The 23,450-nt window shown below is 39.1% G+C and overlaps 2 protein-coding genes across 6 annotated transcripts; both read right to left on the bottom strand.

Annotated features, from left to right (window-relative positions):
- Positions 1-879: 879 nt before the first annotated feature.
- On the bottom strand, positions 880-9,427 carry dlat (dihydrolipoamide S-acetyltransferase (E2 component of pyruvate dehydrogenase complex)). 2 transcript variants are annotated; one of them, XM_015046773.1, is made up of 14 exons: positions 9,007-9,427; positions 7,386-7,487; positions 7,164-7,288; positions 6,911-7,067; positions 5,923-6,049; positions 5,606-5,799; positions 4,658-4,793; positions 4,494-4,561; positions 3,313-3,429; positions 2,891-2,998; positions 2,667-2,785; positions 1,484-1,646; positions 1,261-1,397; positions 880-1,172 (listed from the first exon to the last, which is right to left on the bottom strand). In XM_015046773.1, exons 1-14 carry the CDS (start codon positions 9,259-9,261, stop codon positions 1,043-1,045), a joined length of 1,938 nt encoding a protein of 645 aa, XP_014902259.1. In that variant the 5' UTR covers positions 9,262-9,427; the 3' UTR covers positions 880-1,042. The 2 variants fall into 2 exon arrangements, with proteins under 2 accessions (XP_014902259.1, XP_014902260.1); XM_015046774.1 differs by having other exon boundaries at positions 4,658-4,787.
- A 2,012-nt stretch (positions 9,428-11,439) lies between these two features.
- Positions 11,440-23,007, bottom strand: LOC106956147 (dixin-like). Of its 4 annotated transcripts, none has more exons than XM_015046765.1 (21): positions 22,756-23,007; positions 21,886-22,015; positions 20,806-20,931; positions 20,179-20,410; positions 19,236-19,337; positions 17,056-17,156; positions 16,873-16,976; positions 15,545-15,628; positions 15,248-15,301; positions 15,063-15,113; positions 14,875-14,979; positions 14,660-14,713; positions 14,476-14,550; positions 14,024-14,095; positions 13,843-13,908; positions 13,213-13,362; positions 12,631-12,694; positions 12,443-12,539; positions 12,135-12,243; positions 11,794-11,873; positions 11,440-11,714 (listed from the first exon to the last, which is right to left on the bottom strand). In XM_015046765.1, the coding sequence occupies exons 1-21, from the start codon at positions 22,816-22,818 to the stop codon at positions 11,705-11,707; spliced, it is 1,929 nt and encodes a 642-aa protein (XP_014902251.1). In that variant the 5' UTR covers positions 22,819-23,007; the 3' UTR covers positions 11,440-11,704. The 4 variants fall into 4 exon arrangements, with proteins under 4 accessions (XP_014902251.1, XP_014902253.1, XP_014902252.1 ...); XM_015046767.1 differs by having other exon boundaries at positions 13,213-13,359; XM_015046766.1 differs by having other exon boundaries at positions 14,476-14,547; positions 22,756-23,006.
- Between the last annotated feature and the right edge of the window lie 443 nt (positions 23,008-23,450).

Genomic DNA, 23,450 nt, shown 5'->3' with positions numbered 1-23,450 from the left:
ATTTTCTGAGACTGTATTTTGTTTGCCATGATCTACAGCCTATAATTATAGGTCATAATCTATGATTGTCAAAATTAAAACTGAACAATTGTTGAAATTGTATGACTTTGTCTTGAAATAAATTAACTTTTCAATAACCCTTTAAATCAACCTGTAACCGGACATATAAAATGACGACTTCATCGTTGTGAGCCAAATCAAGAGTCTGTGCAGAAGGTTGTAATCTCCCAATTTATTCCTTTCCTGTTATGAATAACACCCAGCACCGGGTTTGTGCGTTTTAGCCGCAAGATCAACAAGATGTTTGACACTAGAAAACAAAACGGGTAGAAGAGAAATGGGTGAAACCGTTCCGTGTCTCTAATCCCTCAGAGCTAGACGAGCTTGTCATTTCTACGGTGAGGTCTTTAAGGAGCTTGGTTACTTCAACCAAACAGTTCAATACCATATACATAAATATACAACACTGTGTGTTTCCACAGTGATTATCATTATACACACTGTAGTTTTAACCCACAGAAAACGCATAAAGTATTCCAACTGTATGTGTATGGCCACTGAATGAAGATGTGTCTGTGTGTGTGTAAATTTGGACCGTTTCTATGTCAATTTCATTTTATATTTATATTCATTTTATATTTTATCATGTGACATATGACAGTTTGCAGAAATGCACACACCCACTGGTTTTAGGTTAATATGCTAACAGGATGGACATGTAACACTTGCATTTGTAAAATATTCTCTGTATTTTAGCGACATAAAGTCTCTTTTCCAGGATTCCAAAAGCCTAATTCCGGTCTCTCATAAGATGGGGCCAAAATAAATAAAAATAGTGAAAGAGAGTGACAGGAAGGAAAGCTAGGAGAGACAGTGAGACGGACAGACAGGAAATCGGAGTGAGTTCTGCCTCTTCCCCCGTCAGGCTAAGTGGGAGTGACCTTATGGCAGGCCAGCCAATCACACGAGGCTCTGGGCCAATCAGATCTCCTCGGTGTGAGCTGTGCGCCCACTGCTGCCGCTCAGTGGTGGTTCAGTCTGATCACAACAGCATGGTGACCGGTTTCTCCAGGAGCTTCCTGAACTCTGCGAGCCACTGCGCTCCGACCGCTCCGTCCACCACCCGGTGGTCGCAGCTCAGCGTTACCGACATCACGCTGGATACGTCGAACCTGCGAAGCCGCCAGGGTGCCTGGGGTTAGCTTTGCATTATAAGCATTTTGTTCGTTTTATCAAAACAGCTGTTGCCATGACACCCACCCCTTCTCGTTGTCAGCGGGCATCAGACGTTTCTCGGAGCCTCCCACAGCGAGGATGCAGGCCTGAGGCGGGTTGATGATCGCCGAGAAGTTCTTGACACCGAACATCCCCAAGTTGGAGATTGTGAATGTTCCTCCCTGAAAGACGGAACATTAATAAATGTTAGTCAATGAATGAATGGATATGATTACATCATGAGATTCCAGCTGATACGGCGATGCACCTGGAACTCGTGAGGCTGCAGTTTGCCCTCCCTGGCTTTGGCTGCGAGAGCTGCCACATCAGAGCTGATGGCGGTGAGGCCTTTGATGTGGGCGTTGAAAACGATGGGCGTGATGAGACCGCTGGCTGTGCTCACCGCCACACTCACATCCACCACGTGATTCCTGGAGAAAAGCAGTCAATAGTGATGTAATCGATGTGTTTCTGAGCTAGAAAAGCGTCAGAGTGCCCTCTGCTGGCTCAAATGTGAAGCTGCAAGTTCTAACTTGCTGATAGATTTATTAAGATTGAGGAGTTTGGTGGATAAAACATTTATTTGGAAATGCACGCAAAGTTACTAAGGGATTTGTTATATGCATGTTAAAACACATTAGCTTTGTGCTCCACCCTTAAAAATTTTCTCTTAAAAATAATCACAGAAATTCATGAATGTTCTTTTCCAAATATCGTCATAATCGTTCATGAATTTCCTTTATTTAAATGCCCATCCAATTTAAACATATTAGAAAATGTGGGATGTGGAAATGTTGGCAGACTTTTGAAAATCTCAAGAGAGAATGATCGATTCTGCATTCTCTTGAAATTATTTCAGCAACGTTAGCTGTGCTAATCTCTAGCATGAGAGGTTTATGAATGTTTAAAATCTTCAACTTTTAGCGTAGGAACAGAAAAATCCTGTTCAACTATAAATAATTAAATTCTTACAACAGGACAGAAAGAAAAAACAAAATTGTAAATGCTTTTCTTTAAAGTTTTTATATTAAGGCTCTCAGAAAAAATCTAAATAATCCAAAAGTGGTACTTAATGAAATGAAAAAGGGACAATTCAGTCGTCAGAAATATACTTAACTTTAAGGTGTCACTTTTCTATTGACAAACTGTACACAACAGTTCTATTTTAGAGTTAATGTCCTTAATGGAAATAAGAACCTTTGACTCAGTCATGCAGTTATTTTGCAAATATATTCAGCAATATTTTTTTGCAACTTCTGTCTTCCTGGTAATTTTTCAGTGTAGTTGTTTCTGCTCTTGGGAGGGTGACAGACGGTTTGCTTTGTTGCGTCGCTATTTAGTAATTTAGCCGACTAAAACAACAGAAGGCTAAAATGGGAATTCAATTACATTACATTTAAGTAATGACAATGACAACCACTAAAGGAAAATGAACTCTTGTTTGTACTTACTGCCGTATGACTGTGTCCATCCAGGAGGAGTTGCACTCAGGAACCTTGAGGCAGGCCAGAGCGCTGGCTTTGATGATAAAATCATTCACACTGAGCTTGATATTCTGGGCTTTCACTTCCTGCAGAGCGGGGACAGCATGTTCACTTGCTCATCTCAACAGTAATTTAATGTGTTGCATAAAAAAAAAAGACACCTCGCATGTCTGCTTAGAAGCTGCACTAACCTCATTGAGTTCTTTTCGAAGTTCAAGCACTTGGTCCATGTTGACATCTACAGAGAGATAATAGTGGGGGATGGTTTGCTTGGACTGCATCAGTCTCTGAGCGATGACCTGGAGGACAGACAGATAGACGCACTTCAGCTTTGATCCATAATTCATCACAGAGAGACGGAAGAGGTGTGCATATCCAGTCTGGGCTGATAAATGGAGTTGCCCGTCTGTAAGGCGAAATGTGGAAGCACAGGTCACAGATAGCAGAGTATCGCTGTGAAACCTCCTCAGGGTGTTTACTTCAAAGCTCTGAACGCAGCCGGTGGAGAAGGAGGCCGTCCTAAAGCCCGGCTGCCGGCAGAGCGGAAAGTCGCCGCGGAGGGAGCAGAAGTTGGGCGTTGGCTCTAATTTGTGTGATTCGTGTTGGCTCTCACCTTGCGGATGTTGCTGATGGGGATGTCTGTGAAGGTGCCAGCTGGAGCAGCTGGAGCTGCGGCGGCGGCTGCAGGAGCGGCTCTGGCAGCGGCAGGACTGGGAGCAGCAGCTGCAGACTGCCAGAGGACAGGATTTAATCAGCAGAAAAACATTAAGGCACAAACAGTTTAATCGCTTAAAAAAAAAAAAAAAAAAAAAAAAGAAAAGCAGGTTAGATACCAAAACAACTTGACTGAAAAACTGAAAGACCAAAGCAAAATTGGACGGTGACTGAAATCAGATTTTCATTTTGACCACCCCTGACTGGTTGGTCTGAAACTTTAAAATTCAATCTTTCTTTCCATCACTGAATGCTTTACTGCACAACCAGGAGGGTAAAACAGACAGAGGGAGCAGAAAAGGTGTAAAAACTGTATTTTCAGTAACATGTTTGGAGTCAGTAGAGGCTGTGGGAGAGAGCGAAACGTGACGCTTAAGGCATGCCTGAACAAATTACAGTAAACGGAATTCGATTCCAATTTTTGAGGCCATGATTCAACTCAAAATTTATTTGGTGAAAACCTAAATGAGTCCAAATGTTTTTCTGTCATTTTTGTAGCTTCCTCTTTGTTGTGGTGCTTTCCTCGCACGCCTACGTTCCAGTGACTTTGGGACATTTTATTTGGATTAGGAATCGAAGTAAACTGAGAATCACAGTTCTTATGTGAATCAATTTTTTCTAAAGGCACTTCCAGCGCCTTTAGATTTAAAATCGCTAGTAATTTCAGGACTTTGCTGTCACACCAGAGCAGCAGCTTACAGATCCCTGCTTGATTTTTATTAATTGATTTTTTATTTATTCAGTTAGTCATCAATAATTTGGGGATATACAGACTGCTGTTTTATCAAAGCCAGCTACAATTAATGCTAATTTCAGTTGCTAAAGTTTGTTTGAAATCTAAGCACCAATACTACTTTGTCTTTCTCTGTAAATAATAATCAACCTTGTTCCATTCCTACTGCTCTATGATGTCACCTCGACTCCTTATGAATTAATTACTGGCCATTTTTTTTTTCATATAGTATTCATATATTATAGATATTAAGAAAAAAACTGGAATCAACTACACTCGTCAAATGAAAGCTTTGCAAACGGCAGAGAAAAAAATTCTTTAAACAAACAAAGCAGGGCTTCACTCACAGGAGCAACCTTTGGTGGAACAAAGCTTTCAATATCTTTCCTGGTAATGCGTCCATCAGGACCAGATCCTGAATGGAAACAAAATGAAAGTACCATGATTACATTGTTCTTTGTAAAAATATCAAAGCTGCCCACAGTTAGCTCGGTTAGCCTCGGTTACCTACCGCTGACCTGTGCCAGGTCAATTCCCTTCTCAGCAGCAAGCTTCTTGGCCAGTGGACTGGCAAACACTCGGCCTTTCCTTGGTGTTGCTGGGGCGGCGGCAGCTGCTGGAGCAGCACTGGGAACTGGAGCCTGCAACAAACATCCAGAAACAAAACCTGATATCAGCCAGTTTCTGCAGCAATCTGGATAAAACCTCTCATGATGCAGTATTTAAAAAAAAAACTTTTGTGAATAAAAGTAAGAAATCCCAACCCGAAACAGAGTACATGATCACATGATGATCACATGAAAATATCTACACTAAAAATATCTCTGAGAAAGAGGGGCAATAAATGCTTTGAAGGAAAATGCAGAAGTGGACTAAAGTAAACAAACTGAAAATAATGCAATAAAAAGAGTAAATATCAGTCGGCATCCTCACTTTATTAATGCTCACCAATCTACTTTCAATTACACATCGGCTCAACTTGACCAAAACACTTTGCATCACAGAGAAACCTGGGTTTGTCTTAATGCATTAATCAGAAAGGTGGGTGATGTAGTAAAATACCACAATAAAAACAAAACTCTGATTTCAAGTGCACTCTGTCTCATACTGGTTGGCCAAATAAGAAACCTGATTTCTGTTATAAGGTAAACAACAACATCATAATGAAGGTAGAGTTTGTTGTTAAATATTTTACCTATTTAACAACTGATGGGGCTCCACAGAGCAAACAGCAGCTATGGACAGATTCCAGTTTTGATAGGACCTGTTGATTATTTGACTCAAAGCAGATTCTCTTGTGTTTCCAGGTAATCATAACTCAGAATGTTATTCTCCTGCTTAATTAACTTAATGCTTTGCTCTCACATCACCAACCCCTAATTAACCTATATTACTGAAATGTGTCGATTTTTATCCACGTGTAAACACAGCTTGAGAAGAAACTTTATGAATGTCCCACCGTTACAGGAGTGGGAGCGGGAGCAGGAGGTGGCATGGACACGTCTCCCACCCCGGTCTCTACGTAATCCTTGAAGGCACCGATGTCACTTTCTTTCTCTACGATGATGCAGAGCGGCGCTCCCAAAGGAACATCCCGAGTTCCCTCTGATATCAGGATTTTAGCCAGATAGCCCTCCTCCTGCACCTCGAAGCCTGCACAGAAACAGGAGATGTTAATTTTCATGCAGTTAAAAAAAAAAAAAAAAAAAAAAAAAACATCTGGAAGATTTTTTTTTTTTTTTTTTTTTTTTTGATTCCAACTCCATTTGGACCTACCAATAGTTGCCTTGTCAGTTTCGATCTCGGCCAGTAAATCTCCTTCGCTCAACTTTTCTCCAACCTTCTTCTCCCAGCGCTGCACTGTTCCCATCGTCATGGTGGGAGAGAGTGCAGGAAGTGCAATCTGTTGTACACAACAGCCAAAGGCTTAGAGAGTACAAAGTCACAGCCTTGCAATCGGTCAGAAAAAAAACTTCCTATCCCTTCAGTAGTCACATTTTGCCACATAACAACCACAAACTTCAATGTATTTGATTTGTTACACGAACACCAAACAGTGAAAGTATAAAGTTGAAAGAAAGCAATACACAATTTTTTTTTTCCATACATAAATATCTGAGCTGTATTTGTTTTCAGCAGCAGTTTTCATTGTATTCAGCGACATCCAACTTCGAATTAATTCTGGAAAAAAAAAAAAAAAAAGAGAGAGAGAAGCGTCCCAAAAGCTTGTCAAACTGTAAAGCTTATTTTTTATGGCTTCTTGCCACTCTTCCATAAAAGCCAGAGTTATGGAGCGCATCAATAAAAACTCACACACTTAGTTTGAGACGCCCTCCCACCTAAGCTGGGCATTCCTGAGGCTCCTCCAGAGTTTTCATGGGGCTCTCGGCTGCTTCTCGTTTTAAGTTGCAGTTTTTTCCCATTTACAGAGAATAGGTTGTGACACATTCGAAGCTTGGGATGTTTTAAAACCGAAAAATGTTTAAGACTTCAACAACTTTCTTCTTGCCCTGTCTACTGTGCTCATCTGTCTGTATTTATCCGTGTCTGAAGGCAACAGGACAATAAAAAATAAAGACATTGCAATGCTACAAATAGCTCAAGGAGTATGAATACTTTTTCACTGAAGCGTGAGTCACATACAGAGAATCCACCTTATAACTCGTCAGCTGGCACAAGCTGTGACTGTAAACAGAAGTTTCACGTCACTTTCACCCTCTTATTAGTGCACACCTGATGGTATTTGATGTTATACTACCCTTACCTTCATGTGTGGGGGGTAAGAGCTGCCTGGTGCTGCAGGAGGAGGAGCCGTGGCAGGTGAAGGAGGAGGAGGAGCAGAAGCTGCAGATGAAGGAGCAGCACCAACAGATTTGACAGACTCCAACGTTGCGTCCTTAAATGCTGGGATAAGCTCTGGGCTGGAGGAGAACATTTGCACATTTAGTTCCTCCTTTGGTCATTTTCTGAATGAGTAGAAAGTTTGCCATGAATCGATATAAATACAGAGCACTGACTTATCAACTGTGATGCAGATTACTGATCCAACATTGACGTCTCTGGTGCCTTCAGGGACCAGGATCTTTGCTAGGTAGCATTCCTCCAGCATCTCAAAGCCTACGGTGGCTTTATCTGTCTCTACCTGCAAAGGTGGTTAAATAAAAAGTGAAATATGTAATATACTTTTGGATTGTACTGGGATTTTTTTTTTACATTTATACAATAAGACAGCAGCTAACCTCAGCTATAAGGTCCCCCTCACTGATTTTATCTCCTTCCTTCTTCTCCCAGCGAGCGATTGTTCCCGTCTGCATGGTGGGCGAGAGAGCAGGAAGCTCCACCTGATTAACAACAAGAAAGAACAGGGAAGTCAGCTAAAAGAATACACATCCAAAAAAAAACAAAAACATCACGTTATATTAATCTCATCAAAAAGGATTTGTAAATAATGTCAGCTGTTGTGAGCAGAGTTGCAGCGTCGTCATCGCCTCATTTGACTGTTCAATAAAATGGCCCACAAGTCCGATTTCATCACATCTGCAGACTTTACGGTGGCAAAGCGGGTCAAGTGACATCTGATAGCAGAGATAAGAAAGAGCTGCCAGCTGTGAAGCAGACAGGAGAGGGGGAGGTTTCCCAAAATAAACCTACATTACACTAAAGAGAGGAAATAAATGATTTATCTAATAGAAAATATGAATTGTGAAAAGCAGAAGGAGGAGACTTGAAAATGTCTGGAATATTAAAATATCTTTATAAAATATTAATTTTAAAAAAAGGACTGATATTGACTGCTCTTTCACATTAAAGATTTTGAAAATAAAATGTTTGTTTTAAACATTTATTTTTTCTAAATCAAGACTTTATTATAAGTCAGTATGGATTCACCAAACTACTGATGCTTAAATAACATTTTCTGCAAAGGTATTAAATCAAATCCCTGCTAATTAATCTGAATTCTTTCTGAACAGCAGATTAAAAAAAAAAACTGATTCTTCATGCAGTGCATTTAGATAAAAAAAAGTTGGTTACTTTTGACATCAAATGACACTGAATAGTGGAATAAAAACATCAGAAACTCACAGAATAATGTGAATGTTTCCATACGTAAAATGTTTATAAAAATATTTGTTACAAAAACCTGTAAGAGATTAAAAAAGCCTAAAGGTTCAAACTCCAGCAGGACAGCAATGTGAAACATAGTTTCAAACCTACATGGTTGAAATCAAAGCAAATTATTATTGTTATTATTATTATTTTTTTTTTTTGGAATGGCCCAATCAAAGGAAATGGATGAGGAATCAATCCAGCTCATCATTCTGAAATTGAACACACCATCCGCATAATGAAACATGGTGGTAGCAGCCTCATGCTGTGGGGATGTTTTATTTTTGTTTTTCAGTAGGGATGCTGGTCACTTTACAAGAACATGCCAGCTCTGCAGTAAATCCACGTCACAGTTTGTACATTATTTATAACCAAAATTGAAATCTGTGTATCATTTTTCTTCTTCACTATTATATGAACTTGTTTTGATCCGTCATAAATCATTGATGTTATGTGATGTTAAGAATAAAAAAATTAACATGGGGTTTGAATATTTTGGCAAGGCGCTGTACGTCCCCACTGTTAAGGTCAGAGTTTATCGTTTTAACAAACAAACACAACGTATTACAAAGTTTAAAATTTTGTACCGACATAATGCTGTGTCAACTTGATAGTTTTAAATCCAGTTATTACAAAGAAACGCCGCGTCACGACTCTTACAGGTGTGACTGCTGCCTGGTGTAGCTGACCGCTCTCCGCTACTAGCTGCTACCGTGAGCCTCGGTGCTATAGCAACCGGTCAGGTAACCTTACCTTCTGGTGAGGAGGGAGACTGTAGAAGCGGCTGCTCTGAAAGCCACCAGCCAGCTGAGGACACCGCAGGAGAGTCGTTCTGTGACCGAGACTCGAACCTAGGGAAACGACTCGGGAGCCCGCTCCGCAGTGAAGCCGCCTCAGACAGCCGGTGACGGGCACAGACCGAGAGCCGAGTGTTGAAGGCCCCGCCGGGAGGGCACGGGGACAGGAGAGCCCGGCGGACGGCCTGAGCCGCAGAATTAAACGAATCATTTCGCAGCGCTTGAAATTCTACACGGGGTTGTTAAATAATGTATTTGCCTCACATCGGCACCAGAAACTAGCTGGCACTGAGTTAGTCTGTGCCCGGACTCCTTCCTCCTCACTTTCTAATGACCTCCTCCAGTCCAAAACACAACGCTTTACGGCTCAGGTTGACTGGAGTTTGCGACAACGTCTTTAGAGGAGGTGTCGTAAATGTTGGCCACCAAAGTTTAGTCTTGCAATAATCTCCAAAGCTTGAAATGAAGCTAGAATTCAAAACGCAGTAAATGAAAAAATAATATTTACAACACGCTTTGGTATGCGCTATAAACTATTGAAAAGGTGTAAAGTTAGTTTACTGCAATACCACGAGGAGGCACATGGTGGCAGTAAAAATGGCATACCCATAGAACAAAACAGCACAACCTAAAAATGTTCTTTCTGCTTAATTATTCACTACTTTGTGATGTTCCGTCACATAAAATCCCAATAAAATACATTAATGGTTGTTGTAACGTAAAATAAATTAAAATGGCACTACATGGAGGAATTCATCTGATGTATTTTCTCTGATCAATTTTAGTTGCTCAACTTTAGTTTACTCTGTCCTACACATGGACTGACTGAAGCATAATGCAAATAGGACATTATATGGCTTTTTTTCTTTTCTCTCTTCCAGAACTACAATGTTTATGAATTGTTTTCTCTTTTGGCAGATTCTTCCAGCTTATCTGTGGCTCTCTACAACTTCTATGAGTTACTGTGAGCTTCTTGCCTTTTCTCTATTTAATGCTTCATTTGTCTGGCCTATAAGTTTAGGTGGACGGCCATGTTTCAGTATGTATGCAGCGGCCCCGTATTGTGCCTAGGGTGATGTTCAAAGTTTTAAGTACTTGCACTAGATTAGTGGTATCAGCATTAAAGGCTAAACAGACTATGCTCAATATTTTAATTTCTTTTTAAATTTGAAAACTACATACAACTTTTACAGTTATGAACCATTTTGTGTTGGCCCACAATATTACCAAAATACCAAAAAACTGTGTGGTTCTAACATGACAAAAATAAAAAGATTCCAGTTGTCAAGGCACCACTTCATTCACACAGATGAGCAAGTGTAAAAGTAGTTCAAACATAACAGTATAAAACATTAAATTAAATATTTCTAGCCTATTTATACTGTAGCTGTATTTGAAGAACAACTCCGTGTAATCATAAATTGGGCAACAATAAGTTGCCAAAAATCTCTTATTAGAGCATTTCTTAAGTGCAAGTAAGCATACAACACAACACAGCTATTGGTAAAAATATTAAGAAAGTAGCACAATCATAGATGAAAATGTACATTAAAAAGCGGCATACAAAAATTTTATTTCAAAATGTGAAACAGTCAAAGGCTTTTCCTCCCAAAACATGCAAATATCCATACTTTGCAAAAAAAAAAAAAAAAAAAAATCTCAACAAACACCACAAATGGGAAAATACCATCTCACCAGAATTTTTACTGTAGATGCAGTCATGGCATTTAAATACATGTGATCACAAAACAGACTTGTTTCAGTTGGCTTGTTAGTGAGAGATCAGTCAGAATTTTCCACAAATATGCAAACCTCCATACTGAGAAATAAACAGCATAAATAATGGAATGGTTAATTATGAAAGAACTAAAGTTTGCTTTGAACCAACATTAAAATCTGACACTTAAAAAAGGCTGTTTTATTCAAAAATCTCTAGACAAATACACCATCAACATAAATATGATCTTATTCAAAATATTAAGAGATATAGTCTACAATTACAAAAAACGGAGTTAGGTGTGGGAAGAGGCCTTTTTGTCTAAATTTCTACATGGGTGCATACATGTGCTTTTCCAATGACAATGAGTTCAGATACTTTAAGGCTTTTTCTTTATACAACTGTAACTGTTCTCTGTTCTCCTACTACCGCTAGGTGGCATGCAAAACTGCAACTGTAGGACAAAATGTTTTGTCCTACAAAAGTAAAAAAAAGGCAAATTCCTGTAAATCTGTTTTGTCTCATCCTATCTATTCCATCTTCCAAGCAGACATTGTTTCTAATTAGTTTATAATTTTATATTCTTTAAACAAGAACTAATGTAGTTGCACAAATAACTATGAAACATATTTGTTTTTCCTCTAATTCTCCATGCAAGCCTCAGTACAGTAGTTTCTATTCCACTTAGTCCACAAATAATGTTCTCGACTATTTTTCTACAGCAGTTATAGTGTGGCAGCATTAGGAACATGATAAAATCAGCTTTCCTTGGTAAGGCACAGAGTCTTATAATTTCCTTGTTGTCAGATATTTTGCACAGACTACAGAGATATTCAGTTCATATTTAATAATCTAAAAAATGCTATGTTCTTACAGCATTGTGCTAATTTGTCCAGCCTCCAACACTGTGCATAATTCGTAGCTGCTCCGCTTGAATCTACAAAGGTCTAAAACAAAAAAGAAAATGAGTCTCTTGTCAATGAGAGAGTAATTAAAATGGCTTAGAGACAGAACAGTGATTATTACCTCTCATCGCCGTGGTCCTCTTCCAGCCAGGCCACTATTTTTCCCTCCCAGCCTGGAACAATTGCTCCATCCAGGAACACCTGGAGAAAAACGAAGACATAGCATCTTGCTGAAATGCTCAATCTCAGTCTCATCTAAATTCAGCTGGTTTCCGGTTAAACTCCCTACAACATTTAGCAAACTAAACTTTAGTGATAAAAGGTCTAGATTATTATAAAAATATATATATTTGTAAACTTAACACATCTTTATGAGGGGTGCCAATGCATGCAGCCACCATCATTAGTAAATGGTGGCCCACTGTCGCCCTGTTTTTATCGTTCTCTCCGTCTTAGACTTACCTCCTCTTTTACAGTGCCAAACTCTGGGTCCAGAGCCTTGAAGTGGTACCTATAGTTTCCCTCTCGATCAACAGCCGCCTTAACATCCTTCAGAGTTACTTCACCCAGCCTGCATAATGCATGTCAAGAAAAAGAATTACATTTTCTTCGTTTTTAATGACATTTCGAATCATTTTGCTTATCGTATGTCCTATTTGTACTGCATTGTCAGGATCAGTCGTATTGATGAATGGTACACAGAAGCTATGTTTTCTTACATAGCGTCAAAGAAAACATATATTTCATTGTAAACGAACAAAGACACAAACCTCTTGGGAATATTGATCATGGAGGGTGTTGGGGATTTTCCAGTAAAGTAAAGGATTTTTGTAGAAGAAGGAGAACCATTCTGTGACTGACAACTCTCTGCAGCAAACAGCAGTTTCAGTTAGAAAAAAGTTTTAAGTTAGAAATGTTTCGTCACAATTACAATTTTTGACAGAGCAGAGATTCTTACGGAAGGAGGCCCAAGAGTCCAAATCTATGTGCTGACCTTTCCGTCTCGGTGATTTCCCTCTGCCCTACAAACGGAAAGAAAAAATATTTAGAGCGTAATAAAATCGCCCTCAAAAAACATAACTTTTTTCAAGGTGGAATAATAATGCAGTAAGCAATGACATTGTGTTAGATTGTAATGTGGATTTTCTATAAACTGCTGTGTTGTGTATTTTCCAGGGACAAGGTGCCAGTTTGTAGCACAATCGCGTAACTTCAGTCGGTTTGAAAATGCTGTACATATGAAAAATAACTTAAAAGAAATTTGACTTAGCAATAAGACGCCATAAAATTCGGCTGGGCACTCAAGATCCAATGATCAGCTTTAATCCTGAACACACATCGAAACTGGTTTTGAAATGGAAGAAGCAGGCCAATATTATGCTTCTGGAAGGGCATCAAACTCAAGCCTACTGGAAATGGACCATGTTTAAAAGCTTAAAAGAGTGTAAATAAATATGCATCTATATGTACACATTTAACCAGAAATGTTCTTTTCAAAAATATTTTCCTAAACCAGGACATTAGTATGAAGCCGTGATACCCTGTGAGTATGCACGACATGCAGTCTGTCGATGAGTGACACTATTCCCTGCTCCAGGGTGTCCAGTGTATGGTGCTGCGGGTCATGGTCTCTGAAGTTGATCCGCAGGCTCCTCAGTGCGTCTCTGAGCAGCTGGACCTCCTCCGCCTGCTGGCAGAGCAAAACCGAAACACACTTTCAGCCCACAGAGCCGCAGTGAAAATGCACCATGAACCCATTTCGCACAGATCACTTTGTCTTTGCACATCATACAAGTTGAGCCACTTGTGAAGTGTTTCTATGTCACATGCAATTCATATTTCAGAAAAAAAGTGACAATTAGCAACATTCATTTGAGCAATAAAGTGTATGTTAGGAGTTTTCTATCTAACTGGTTGAGGCTATCCAGTCCAAAACATTCATCAGTTTGTGATTACCACCTGAGGCAGATTAGAGCAGGAGATTCTCCCTCTCCCCATTTCATGTTAAGATTTCTGATTTGATTCTAAGATGCAAAAACATGTGTGGCTCACATATTTACATTTTGATATGAGATGGGCAATCGGACCACGTCAACCTTAATATGACAGAAATGAAATGTACAGTAAATCTATTCAGTCTTCAACTGATAGAAAGAGAAATAATGCTTACACCCGATACAGAAGGAGTTGGGTTTCCAGAGTAAGAATATCCATTGTTTTCTGCGCTGACTGGAATCTGATAAAGAAAAAAACAAAAGAAACAAAACACGGCTGTAGGTTGTATGGGTGTGTTCTTCATGGGAGCAAAAAAAAAAAAAAAAACACCCAGCAAAGCACAGAAACAGCATTACCTCTTGCAGATTTCTACTCATCAGCTCCTGTAGCATGTCGTTTTTGTGCTCCAACTCTCTCTGTGCTTCAGCCTATAAAGAAAGTGACATGATCAAAAGTTGGGAACATTTCATGTATGAAGATTGACCAAAAATAACTCGCTGGTGTCTCCCTGTTTATTGTGTCACAGATGTTGACATGTCTAAAACCTGTCACACGGTTCTAAAGAGGAAGAAATCAAATACATTTTGAGAAACATCAAGCTTTGCCAACTTTATGACGTACCTCATGCATAACTCTACCCTAACCATCTGAGAATAAGTTCAAAGCCAGTGACCAGTGACCCTCAAGCCGTTATGCATGATTCATTATTAGTCTTGCTGAGAATCTTTTAACTTTTGTAGCAGGGTGTTAGAGTGTCTGAATTATTAAAGTAGCTCACTTCAGCCCTCAATTCAGCAAATTAACATACCTGGAGCTTTTGGCCTTCTTCTAGTTTGTGTTTGTACTGTTGGAGTAATCTGTCCTTTTGGCCGACGTCCTTCTGCTTCCAGCCACATAGAGAAGACATATTAGATTCTCTATTCAACTCAAACTCATTTGATGTTGACAAACGAGCTTAATTAAACCAAATGAATTTTATTCAAGCCTGTCACCTTGCATTCACCCCACAGCCTGTTGCATTCCTCCAGCTTCCACTTCAGCTCTGCCTACAACACATCATTACAGAAAAGGAGAATTACTTCTAAACAATCATCATAAATACCATTTTGGAGACAAGTTTTAGGTGCAGTGTTTTAATGATTTTCCCACGATCGTAAATAAGAAAAGGGAAAAGAATTTTTAAGAGAAGCCTGAATGTATTTCCTACATGGTGGTTGTTGAGTTCGTCTTTCGTCATGCTAGCTCGGAGAAGTTCCTGCTTCATCTGCAGTATAGACGCTTCCTGAGTGCACAGCCTCTGCTGCTGGGCTTCCTGCACAATAAGAACCAGACACAAAGTCAAGATCTGAATCGGAAAATTATTACAAACATTATAAAAATGCTGCTTCAACTCACCTTAACTGCCTGCAGGTTTCTGATCTCCTGCTTGCAGAGCAACAGCTCCCTCTAACACGAGAAGCAAAGAACACAATGCATTAAACATTAATGCCAGAGTGCATTCTGCAGTTGTAAGAATAATCTTGTTCCTGACAGACCAAATAAATCAAATATTAGCATAAAAAAGATAAGGTATTGTGTACCTTCAGCTCTGTGACCTCCTCCATACTCTGATCCAAACGGCTGCGAGTGACTATCTGGAAGAGAAAAAGGTGTGTGAGAACTACAACAAAGGGAGAATAAAGGGAAACTGATATCCGTGTCGCTCTCTGACATACACAAGCACGCACATACACAAATGGCTCAGGAAAAAGTAATGTGATCTGCGGCGAGCACAAAAAACTCAAGAGATTCAGAACTGAGACCAAAAAGAATCGGACGGACAGAAAATCGAATCAACGGTTATAAAAGATAAATAAATCAAGTGAACTGAAACCTACCAGCTGCTGTTCAGCATTGACTGGCTCCAATGTCAAAGACACATCCTGTTCATCCTCAGGGAGAGAGCCATGCAGCAACAGAGCCTGGAAAAATACCCACAGTCTAACATGTGACACCAATTTGTACTTTGCAGTGAAGCCACACACCCATTAGCTGACAAACTATCCTTTATTTGAAGTGAAGTTAAGTTTGTGCAAAATATACAAAAACTAAGCAAATGGAACAAAAAACAGCCATAGATGAAGGTCTTACAATTAGGTTTCAGACATGACATTTTTTGTTATACTTTCAGTAGCTTTTGCTATGTTTTGAATCTCCTCATAAAGCCAACCGAATTTATTGGCACCCCTCATAAAGGTGTGCAGAAGAAATTTAAATAATTCCATCTTTTAATGCAGAGGCACAATCTCACCATTAGATAAAAATCAAGGTGGTATTTTTTATACTCCATATATCAAATTAGTTAAAGGGAATGATGCAGAGGTCAATTTCTCTTAGATTCTGGCCTCCAGAATAGACGAGTCACTATGTTCCTCTTGCCATCACACACTTTTAGAAAACTGCTGCAACGAGCTGCACCTTTGGACGACCAAAACCTCCACAGCAACAATGGATGACAACTGGTTGTATGGGAGTAAAAGAAGAAAAATTAAACCACTTTCTGTTCTACCATCACAAATGTAAACCTGTAACTTGAACTGTGCGCTTTGGTCACATGAGAGTAAAATTAAGTTTTTCAGTAAAAGAGGGTTCGACTTCAGACAAAAGATGTATAAAAGAAAAAAACATGCCCAATGTTCAGAATGGTAAACAATGGGTTCATGATGCTTTGGAAGAGTGAAAGACATAATGATCACTTAGGAATAATTTAATAATTTTAATAATAATTGAAAGTAGTGTTTTTTGTAACGCTTCATGAAATAAATGACCTCCAGTGTGAGATTTAGCTACTGCAATAAAAGATCGATTCATCTTAAGAAATGTTACACATTCTTGCAATTCTATGATTACAGTGTGAAATTATTGGATAAGAGCTGCGTTATTAAATCAAGAATTGTGTAGAATTCTATCAAATCAGAGGAAAAAAAAACAAAACAAAACAGATGGACTATTGTCATATATAAACAACTGTTAACCGTTATTCTCAACAGGCTTAAACATCTCACCGTCAATGTGGGAACAAATTAGTTTCAGCTAATGCAAAAAGAGTAAATCAACATAACTTTAGTACTAATTAACACCTTTATCATGATAACAATAAAATCATCCTCAACTTTTAATACTGTTGAAAGAAGGGAATGTTATCGCCTCATCCTCGTCTTCATACCTGCAGGGCAGACACCATCTTCCGTGTCTCTTGAACCTCCTTCTCCAAGGTTTCACTCAGAGAATCCTCCAGTGCCATCTGCACTACAGCATTAGATGACTCCACTACGAGCACACACAGAAATGAGTGACACAAGCCAAGTGAGTATGTTGTGATGCTCACTGTAGGCTCGACAGGACGTACCACTGCTCTCCTGCTCCTGCTGCAGGCTGTCATGCGCCTGTCGGACTGAGTTGCTGCTCTGCTGACTTCTTGGTGACGGCAGTGGAGTGACGGAGCTGAGGCTCACGAGAGACAAAAACACTAATTAATCGATCTATTGGTAAATGTTTCACTGGCCAAATGAATTGGCAGTATCTGAGTCTATCCCCCATGGTTGCTTTTAATTTGGTCAACAGAGCTTCCAGCCGACGGATTTTGAACACTTTATCTTACTTTATAGTAATTCTTAAAGAGAAGTCTGCATCACAAAAACTAGAGATCAGAAATTGCCTGCAAAATTCTGATTGTTGGATCTCCACTTTAACCATGTTTGTGACATGCATATTTTCACCGATGCTAAAGGCAATTCTGTTAGCTTTTAGCCAGAGGATTGAAAAACCGTACCAATGAATGCAGAACAAAAAATGCCCACAGGCAAACTGAATGTTGTGAAAGCATTCTAGACCGCCAGTCTGTTATACAGGCTGGATTTTCAAATTAATAAGGCATGTCACAAACCAGACTCAATCACTATTGTAAATGCAATATAAAAAAAACAAGTTAGTAGTCATTTTGCATGTTATATTGTGTTCCTTGATTGTAGTCAGTTTGCATAAATATTTTTTTTGCTGAAAGATATATTTTATAAATGAGGGAACGTAAGAGCAGAAAGAGACAAACCACACAGAAAAGAGCATAGCATGAAAATGCCAAAAGCACTAGTTAAACTCAATCTTATCCGAGTTAAAGTTGTTTAAAATTATGAAACTCAAAGAGCCTCTGTGTCTCGGCTTACCATTTAATCTGGGTTCCCCCCATAGTGGGCTGCAGACAGTCCGGCCAGCACAAAACACTTCGCCCCTTTCCTCTGTTTTAAGCCCTTAGGATCTTGAAAAACTCATGACAATTTCTGTATCTTTATGCTGTCAAGCCACGCCCCCTGCCCTCCAGATAGCCAAGAGTTACTAAGGCAACCGATACAGCTGACACTGCTCAGTATCTCCCAGTTAAGCTAAACATCCAATATAGGATTGTTATAGCTCTGGTGAGTCTGAGATGGCCTCTAATAAGGCAGCAAGCCTGGAATAAATGCACTGGTTTTCAGCCGTTATTTTCACGACGGGTAAAACGCTGCAAATCAAAACTTCACACCAGCATGTGACTGCAGAAAATAAAGACAGATCATTTCTTTTTCTCAAGAATCAGTCCTGTGGTTAGCTCAGATGTCTCTGAGCAAACACACACAAATCCTAACCAAGATAAAAGCTTAGGGGACAAAGACAAAAGTCATATGCCCTGTCAGACACACACAGACACACACAGACAATAATGAAACAAAAAGGTATGTATTTCTAAGTAGCACAAAGTTCTTTAAAACAGGAGCCATGATTGTTAACTTCAATCAAATCAGCCTCTACACATTTCTAAGTCACAAAAAAAACTAAATATATTCTTTTGGTGAGTTTAGGTTGCTGTTGCTCATATCTGCAAGACTTGCTCCCAACTATTTTAATCTCATTCAATAATTCTGTGTCAAACACAGCAAATAAAATCCTATTTTTAAATTTTTCTGTTAAAGAACTGTTTTGCCTCAATGCACTTCAGATAATTTTAATGTTTCCTATGTAAAAAAAACAATGTTTTAACGACAATACATTTCTTAACATGAGAAATTGTATTTGAGGTCAGTCATTCTTATTTAGCCCTGTAGTTGACTGGGATTGAAATACTTATTGAAATAATTTAGGACTTTCACAATGAAAGTCATTTCAGTCAACGCAACTAAAATCATTTTCCTAATACAAGTTAGAAATAACTGCATTTTTATGATAACGCAAGTGTAACAACTACCTGATTGCTGCCAGAACTTTTGCTTTGCTTAATTACAATTTTTGGCACAAGTCGTCATTTGGACTGATTTAAATTGCAGGCAGACTGGGTCCCCTGCAAAGAGCTTTTAATTCCCTGGGTATGGTACTTGACTGTTAGGTTACCTACTTCTCTCAACATAATATGAAGTAAAGAAAAATTAATTGCTTATTGTAAAGAATTTATCTTGATATCAACCATGTCTGTTTTAATCAAATGAGAAATGGGAATGATTACAGAGTGGAAATTTGTTTCTTAAAAGAGTAATTTGATTTTATGCTGAAGCAAATCACCTGCTGAGATGAGGATCCTCCTGCTCATCTGTGACTCCTCTTTCATACTGCTGGACCAGTGCACGGACACATATGCTCCTTTCGCCATCTAACCCCCAGCCACTAAAAGAGGACACGCAAAATAAAAATAACACAATTATGTGTAAGAACTGTCTGATTCATCATCTTTATATAAGAAGATGAGCCTCAGCTCAGCAGCTCAAATTGAGGATAATTGATTGATATTATTTGTTTGTCCATTAGAGGTCAGCAAATCCTTTGAGGATGTTGCTCTGAGACTCAGTAGATCTGCATCTGGATGGTTTAGATGAGTAAAACCGAAGTAGGTGTAGGCTCAAACATACCAGGATAAACAACAAATTATGACAAACTAATTACAGGGTAGTTTTTCTTAGCTCTCCAGTTAGAGTTAAAATGCTCTAACTGGTAATCTAAAAAAAAACAAACAAAAAAAACAAAAAACAAAGCTGTTTTATATTATCATAATTGAGAAATTATTAAATGATTCAGAAAGGATAGATTTACGACTTTAGTTATTTAAGCTATTTATATAAAGTCACCAGGTAAGTCAATGTAGGCCACTTTACAGAAGGCTGGCAAAAAGACTAAACATGACCAACAAAAAATGTTATAAGAGAAAACAGGCCGTGGTTATTTCGGTGTCAGACTGTTTTATGTTGGACATAGTCACATTATAATCATTTGATAATCATTGTAGATTAGCCTGCAATCTATAGCCTGAAGCGACAGTCCACAGCTGATGACAGACAGGAGGAAAACAGAAGGTCAAGTTCATCAGATCTCAAATTGAAGTTAAGACTAACGTACTGATTCGCAAGATTTAAGTTATAGTGATCCAAAAGCAGCTAAGGTACAGAAAGGCATCTCTAAAAGTTTCTCTTTACAATGTGCAATTATCTTACAGCCGACAACACTGGCGTACCTGTTGATGCGTGCGAAACGTATTGGCAGTGAGGCATCCAGGCGGGCGGATGCCAGAGCAGCAGCAGCCCCTTGAGCCAAAGCAACCGTGGAGAGAGGATTGTGGGTTGTGTTTCCTCTAGTTAAGCTCCTCCCGCCTCCAGCCGCAGCCCTCTGACTGGCTGAAGGTTTGAAATGGGCTGCCAGAGCCAGAATAATCCTCATGATGGACTTCAGGTTCCCATCGACGATGTCTAAAAACCCAAAACAAAGCCTGTGATGCAGATGTCTATCAACCATAAAACGTGTTTCTGTTTTTCTTTTACGATGTTAAAATGGTCTCCTTATAAAGCGTGATCAAAAGATACAGTTTGAATCTCAGCGGGAAGAGCAAAGAGAGTAACTTATCAGAGAAATTACTTTATGTTCACCACATTCCACCAGCACAATACAGCAATAACAGCTTTTCTACTATTGTCCAAAGACAGGACACCAAGCGTGTGTGCAGACCAAAGCAGAAAGATGACAGAGAAGGTGAGATAACCTTATAATGGCATGTCTATGACTGAAACTGACAGTCAGTGAGGTTAGATATAAAAACGACAGTCGTGTAAAAACAAATGTGTAAAAATAATTGCCTGCGGTTTACCTTTTGCAGATATGTGTGGCATGCGTATGTTTCTAGAGGAAATGAACTTTAAGACTTCCTCCACATTCTTTCTGCTTTCCTCTTTGTTCAGTGGAGGTGTGTAGACTCCCTGCAGAACTTCACCAGCTGCCATAATAAAAAAAAAAAGCACAGATAAAGAACATTAGGAACCTTATGTTGAGGGATGTGATGTCCCAATTAAAACTTCCTTCTCACACAATCCAAGTGACTGAAAAGGCATTTGCCAAATGTGAGTCGCATTCTGACAATTCAATAAAAACATAAGACAACCAAAGGGGGGAAAAAAGAATGCAAACTGTGTCCTTGAAAAGAGAGCAGCTTAAAAATGCAGCAAAACAGCACTCTACCTTCACCCTCGTCAAAGCTTCTACAAATATATCTGACTCACTACTGCAGTCTTTGGTAAACTAACACCTTGTTTCTCCTGCTGATGTTTTCATGTGCAGTAGAATGTGAAATGCTAAGCTACAGGTCTCAAACTCCAGTACTACAGGAAGTGGATGACTGAAGATGATGTCATCCACTTCGGCAGTCACAGCAATGGGCCTTGTACTGGATCTTATTTGATTGTCTTAAGTCCAAAAACTTGTGACGTTTGCAAAAGCGAATCTATTTTTTCAATTAGACAAAACTTCAAAATCTCTAAAGAAAGACAAAATGTATAGCCTGAAAGGCACTCAGATTTTATTAGCTCAACAAATGTGTTTGGATTGTAATAAATTAACTATTATGAGCAGCGAATACCATGTGCTTTTTGAAAAATGGTTGCAAATTGCAGCGGATGCTTGTCTAGACATATGAAACAAAAAGCTTGAGCTTAATTAGGGATGATTCTGATAATTTAAGAATGACAAAAGCAGACATTTTTTGGGACCACTATACTTAGATTTAAAATTTTCTAAACTGTTTTGCTCATCTCATAGAGCCACTGAATATTAAATCATTTCAGGCAGATCCAACCAAAAATAATGAGTTTTGCTGAAGCTTTTCCCCAATTGAGTTACTTCACCATGTGGTACTACTGTATATCAGCATATGTGTGAATCTGTGTATATTTACCAACAATCTCTATGAGTTGAACAAGCACAGAGCCATCCTGCAGATCATGCCGGAGGTCTCCAATGGGCTGTAGGCCCAGCTTCCTCTTCAGCTGAGAGTTCACCCAGGAAACATATGCTGCCAGCTGCTGCTGCAAGTCGTCAATCAGATGCACACATCCAACACACCACAGACAGACACATACACAGATGCAGGGCTTAGTGATTGGGGCCACATGAAGCTCAGACAAATAAGAGCCTTTGTTGCTTATGTTAGGACAGAGCAGAGGGAGGGCGCTGGGGAGGAAGGTCAGCCTATTGTCCCAATAATTTCATTTTTGCTTTCGCTCCTGCAGATCCCTTATTTAAAGTTGTACTCCTGACTTAAATATTCCTTCAACATATTAGTTGTAATACATGTGATCCTTTCTGATGTTTCATATGACAACTCATTGTCATCAGGATACATCACAAACAAGGCACACATTTTACACACAGCAGAGGTAATTTCAGGTTTGGCTTCCTGTGTTATTTAGCTTCCTTAGCTAAAGTAAGATTGAAGAGCTCCAGTAAGGATATAGCCTAACAAGTACATACTAAACATTTAGAATCATTGATTACTTTATTAGTACTTTATTACTAAGTCTCGTATCAAGTTTTTTTGTTGTTGTTTTTTTGGTTGGAAGAAAACATTTACACTCGCGATGTTACTCACATGTACAAGACTGACATATCTAAAAAATAATAAAAAAAAAAGCAAAACAAAACCTTATTTTAATTGTTCGTTTAAAGGGACGAGCACGCGCTTTTAAGCTTTGAAAATGTAAGCAACGTCCGCTTGCTAATTGGCTCAGCAAATTTACCAAACACAGAATCGGCAACGTTGGGTTACCTCATTGTAGCCCCCATGAAGAACCTCATCCAGCAAACTTCCTCTTGAGAGTGAAGCGATCATCTTTTAACTCGAAACTCCATTTAAAGACGGCTAACGAGCTAACTGTCACAGCACTAGCCTGAACAACGGGCGGACCCCCGTTACTAACCACTGGTGGACTCAAACAAACGTCAGTTGAGCCAGACAATTGATGTCTCCGAGCAGGCTACCGTTACTCTGGACAGCAGACCTGCTGTCAAGTCAGCCATGGTAACAACGGCCACTTCCGGTGACGTTTCACAATAAAACACTTCACCGACTTACCACCTGAATTCACATTTTGAATGTATTAATGTTTATTTAACAAAATACAGAGTCCCCTTTTAGAGGAGGATTGGCATCTAAATATAGATAGCCAATGCAAATTTTTGGGGTATTTTATGCATTGAAAGTATGACATAAGGAAAAGGATGTGTTTATTTATTCGATCAAATATTGTACAAGAAAGATACAGAGTTGTGAAAAGGGTCTTGCACTTGACATTTTTCTTCTATTTCTGATTTTTTTGTCAAATGTCAGATCATCAAACAATATTTTATTCTACAAGGATAACCTGAGGAAGTTAAAAAACACAACAACCTGGTCCTACATGAAAAAGTAACTGCCTCCTAATAACCCTTTTTGCATCAACTACTCAAGCTGGTCTGATATTA

Source organism: Poecilia latipinna, unplaced genomic scaffold, assembly GCF_001443285.1.
Source record: "Poecilia latipinna isolate Pla-1442-1.1 unplaced genomic scaffold, P_latipinna-1.0 Scaffold792, whole genome shotgun sequence".
Lineage (NCBI taxonomy): Eukaryota > Metazoa > Chordata > Actinopteri > Cyprinodontiformes > Poeciliidae > Poecilia > Poecilia latipinna.
Note: the sequence above shows the minus strand (reverse complement) of the source record. Positions and strands in the feature narration are given on the sequence as shown.

Coding starts and splice junctions, on each gene's coding strand:
- dlat (XM_015046773.1), bottom strand. CDS start 9,261: ATGATTCGTTTAATTCTGCGGCTCAGGCCGTCCGCCGGGCTCTCCTGT. Junction 4,794..5,605: donor CCGCTCCCACTCCTGTAACG/GTGGGACATTCA, acceptor TCTGGATGTTTG/TTGCAGGCTCCAGTTCCCAG. Junction 1,173..1,260: donor CCCGCTGACAACGAGAAGGG/GTGGGTGTCATG, acceptor GCGGCTTCGCAG/GTTCGACGTATCCAGCGTGA.
- LOC106956147 (XM_015046765.1), bottom strand. CDS start 22,818: ATGATCGCTTCACTCTCAAGAGGAAGTTTGCTGGATGAGGTTCTTCAT. Junction 17,157..19,235: donor GAGGATCCTCATCTCAGCAG/GTGATTTGCTTC, acceptor GTCTCTCGTGAG/CCTCAGCTCCGTCACTCCAC. Junction 16,977..17,055: donor GCAGGAGCAGGAGAGCAGTG/GTACGTCCTGTC, acceptor GTGTGCTCGTAG/TGGAGTCATCTAATGCTGTA.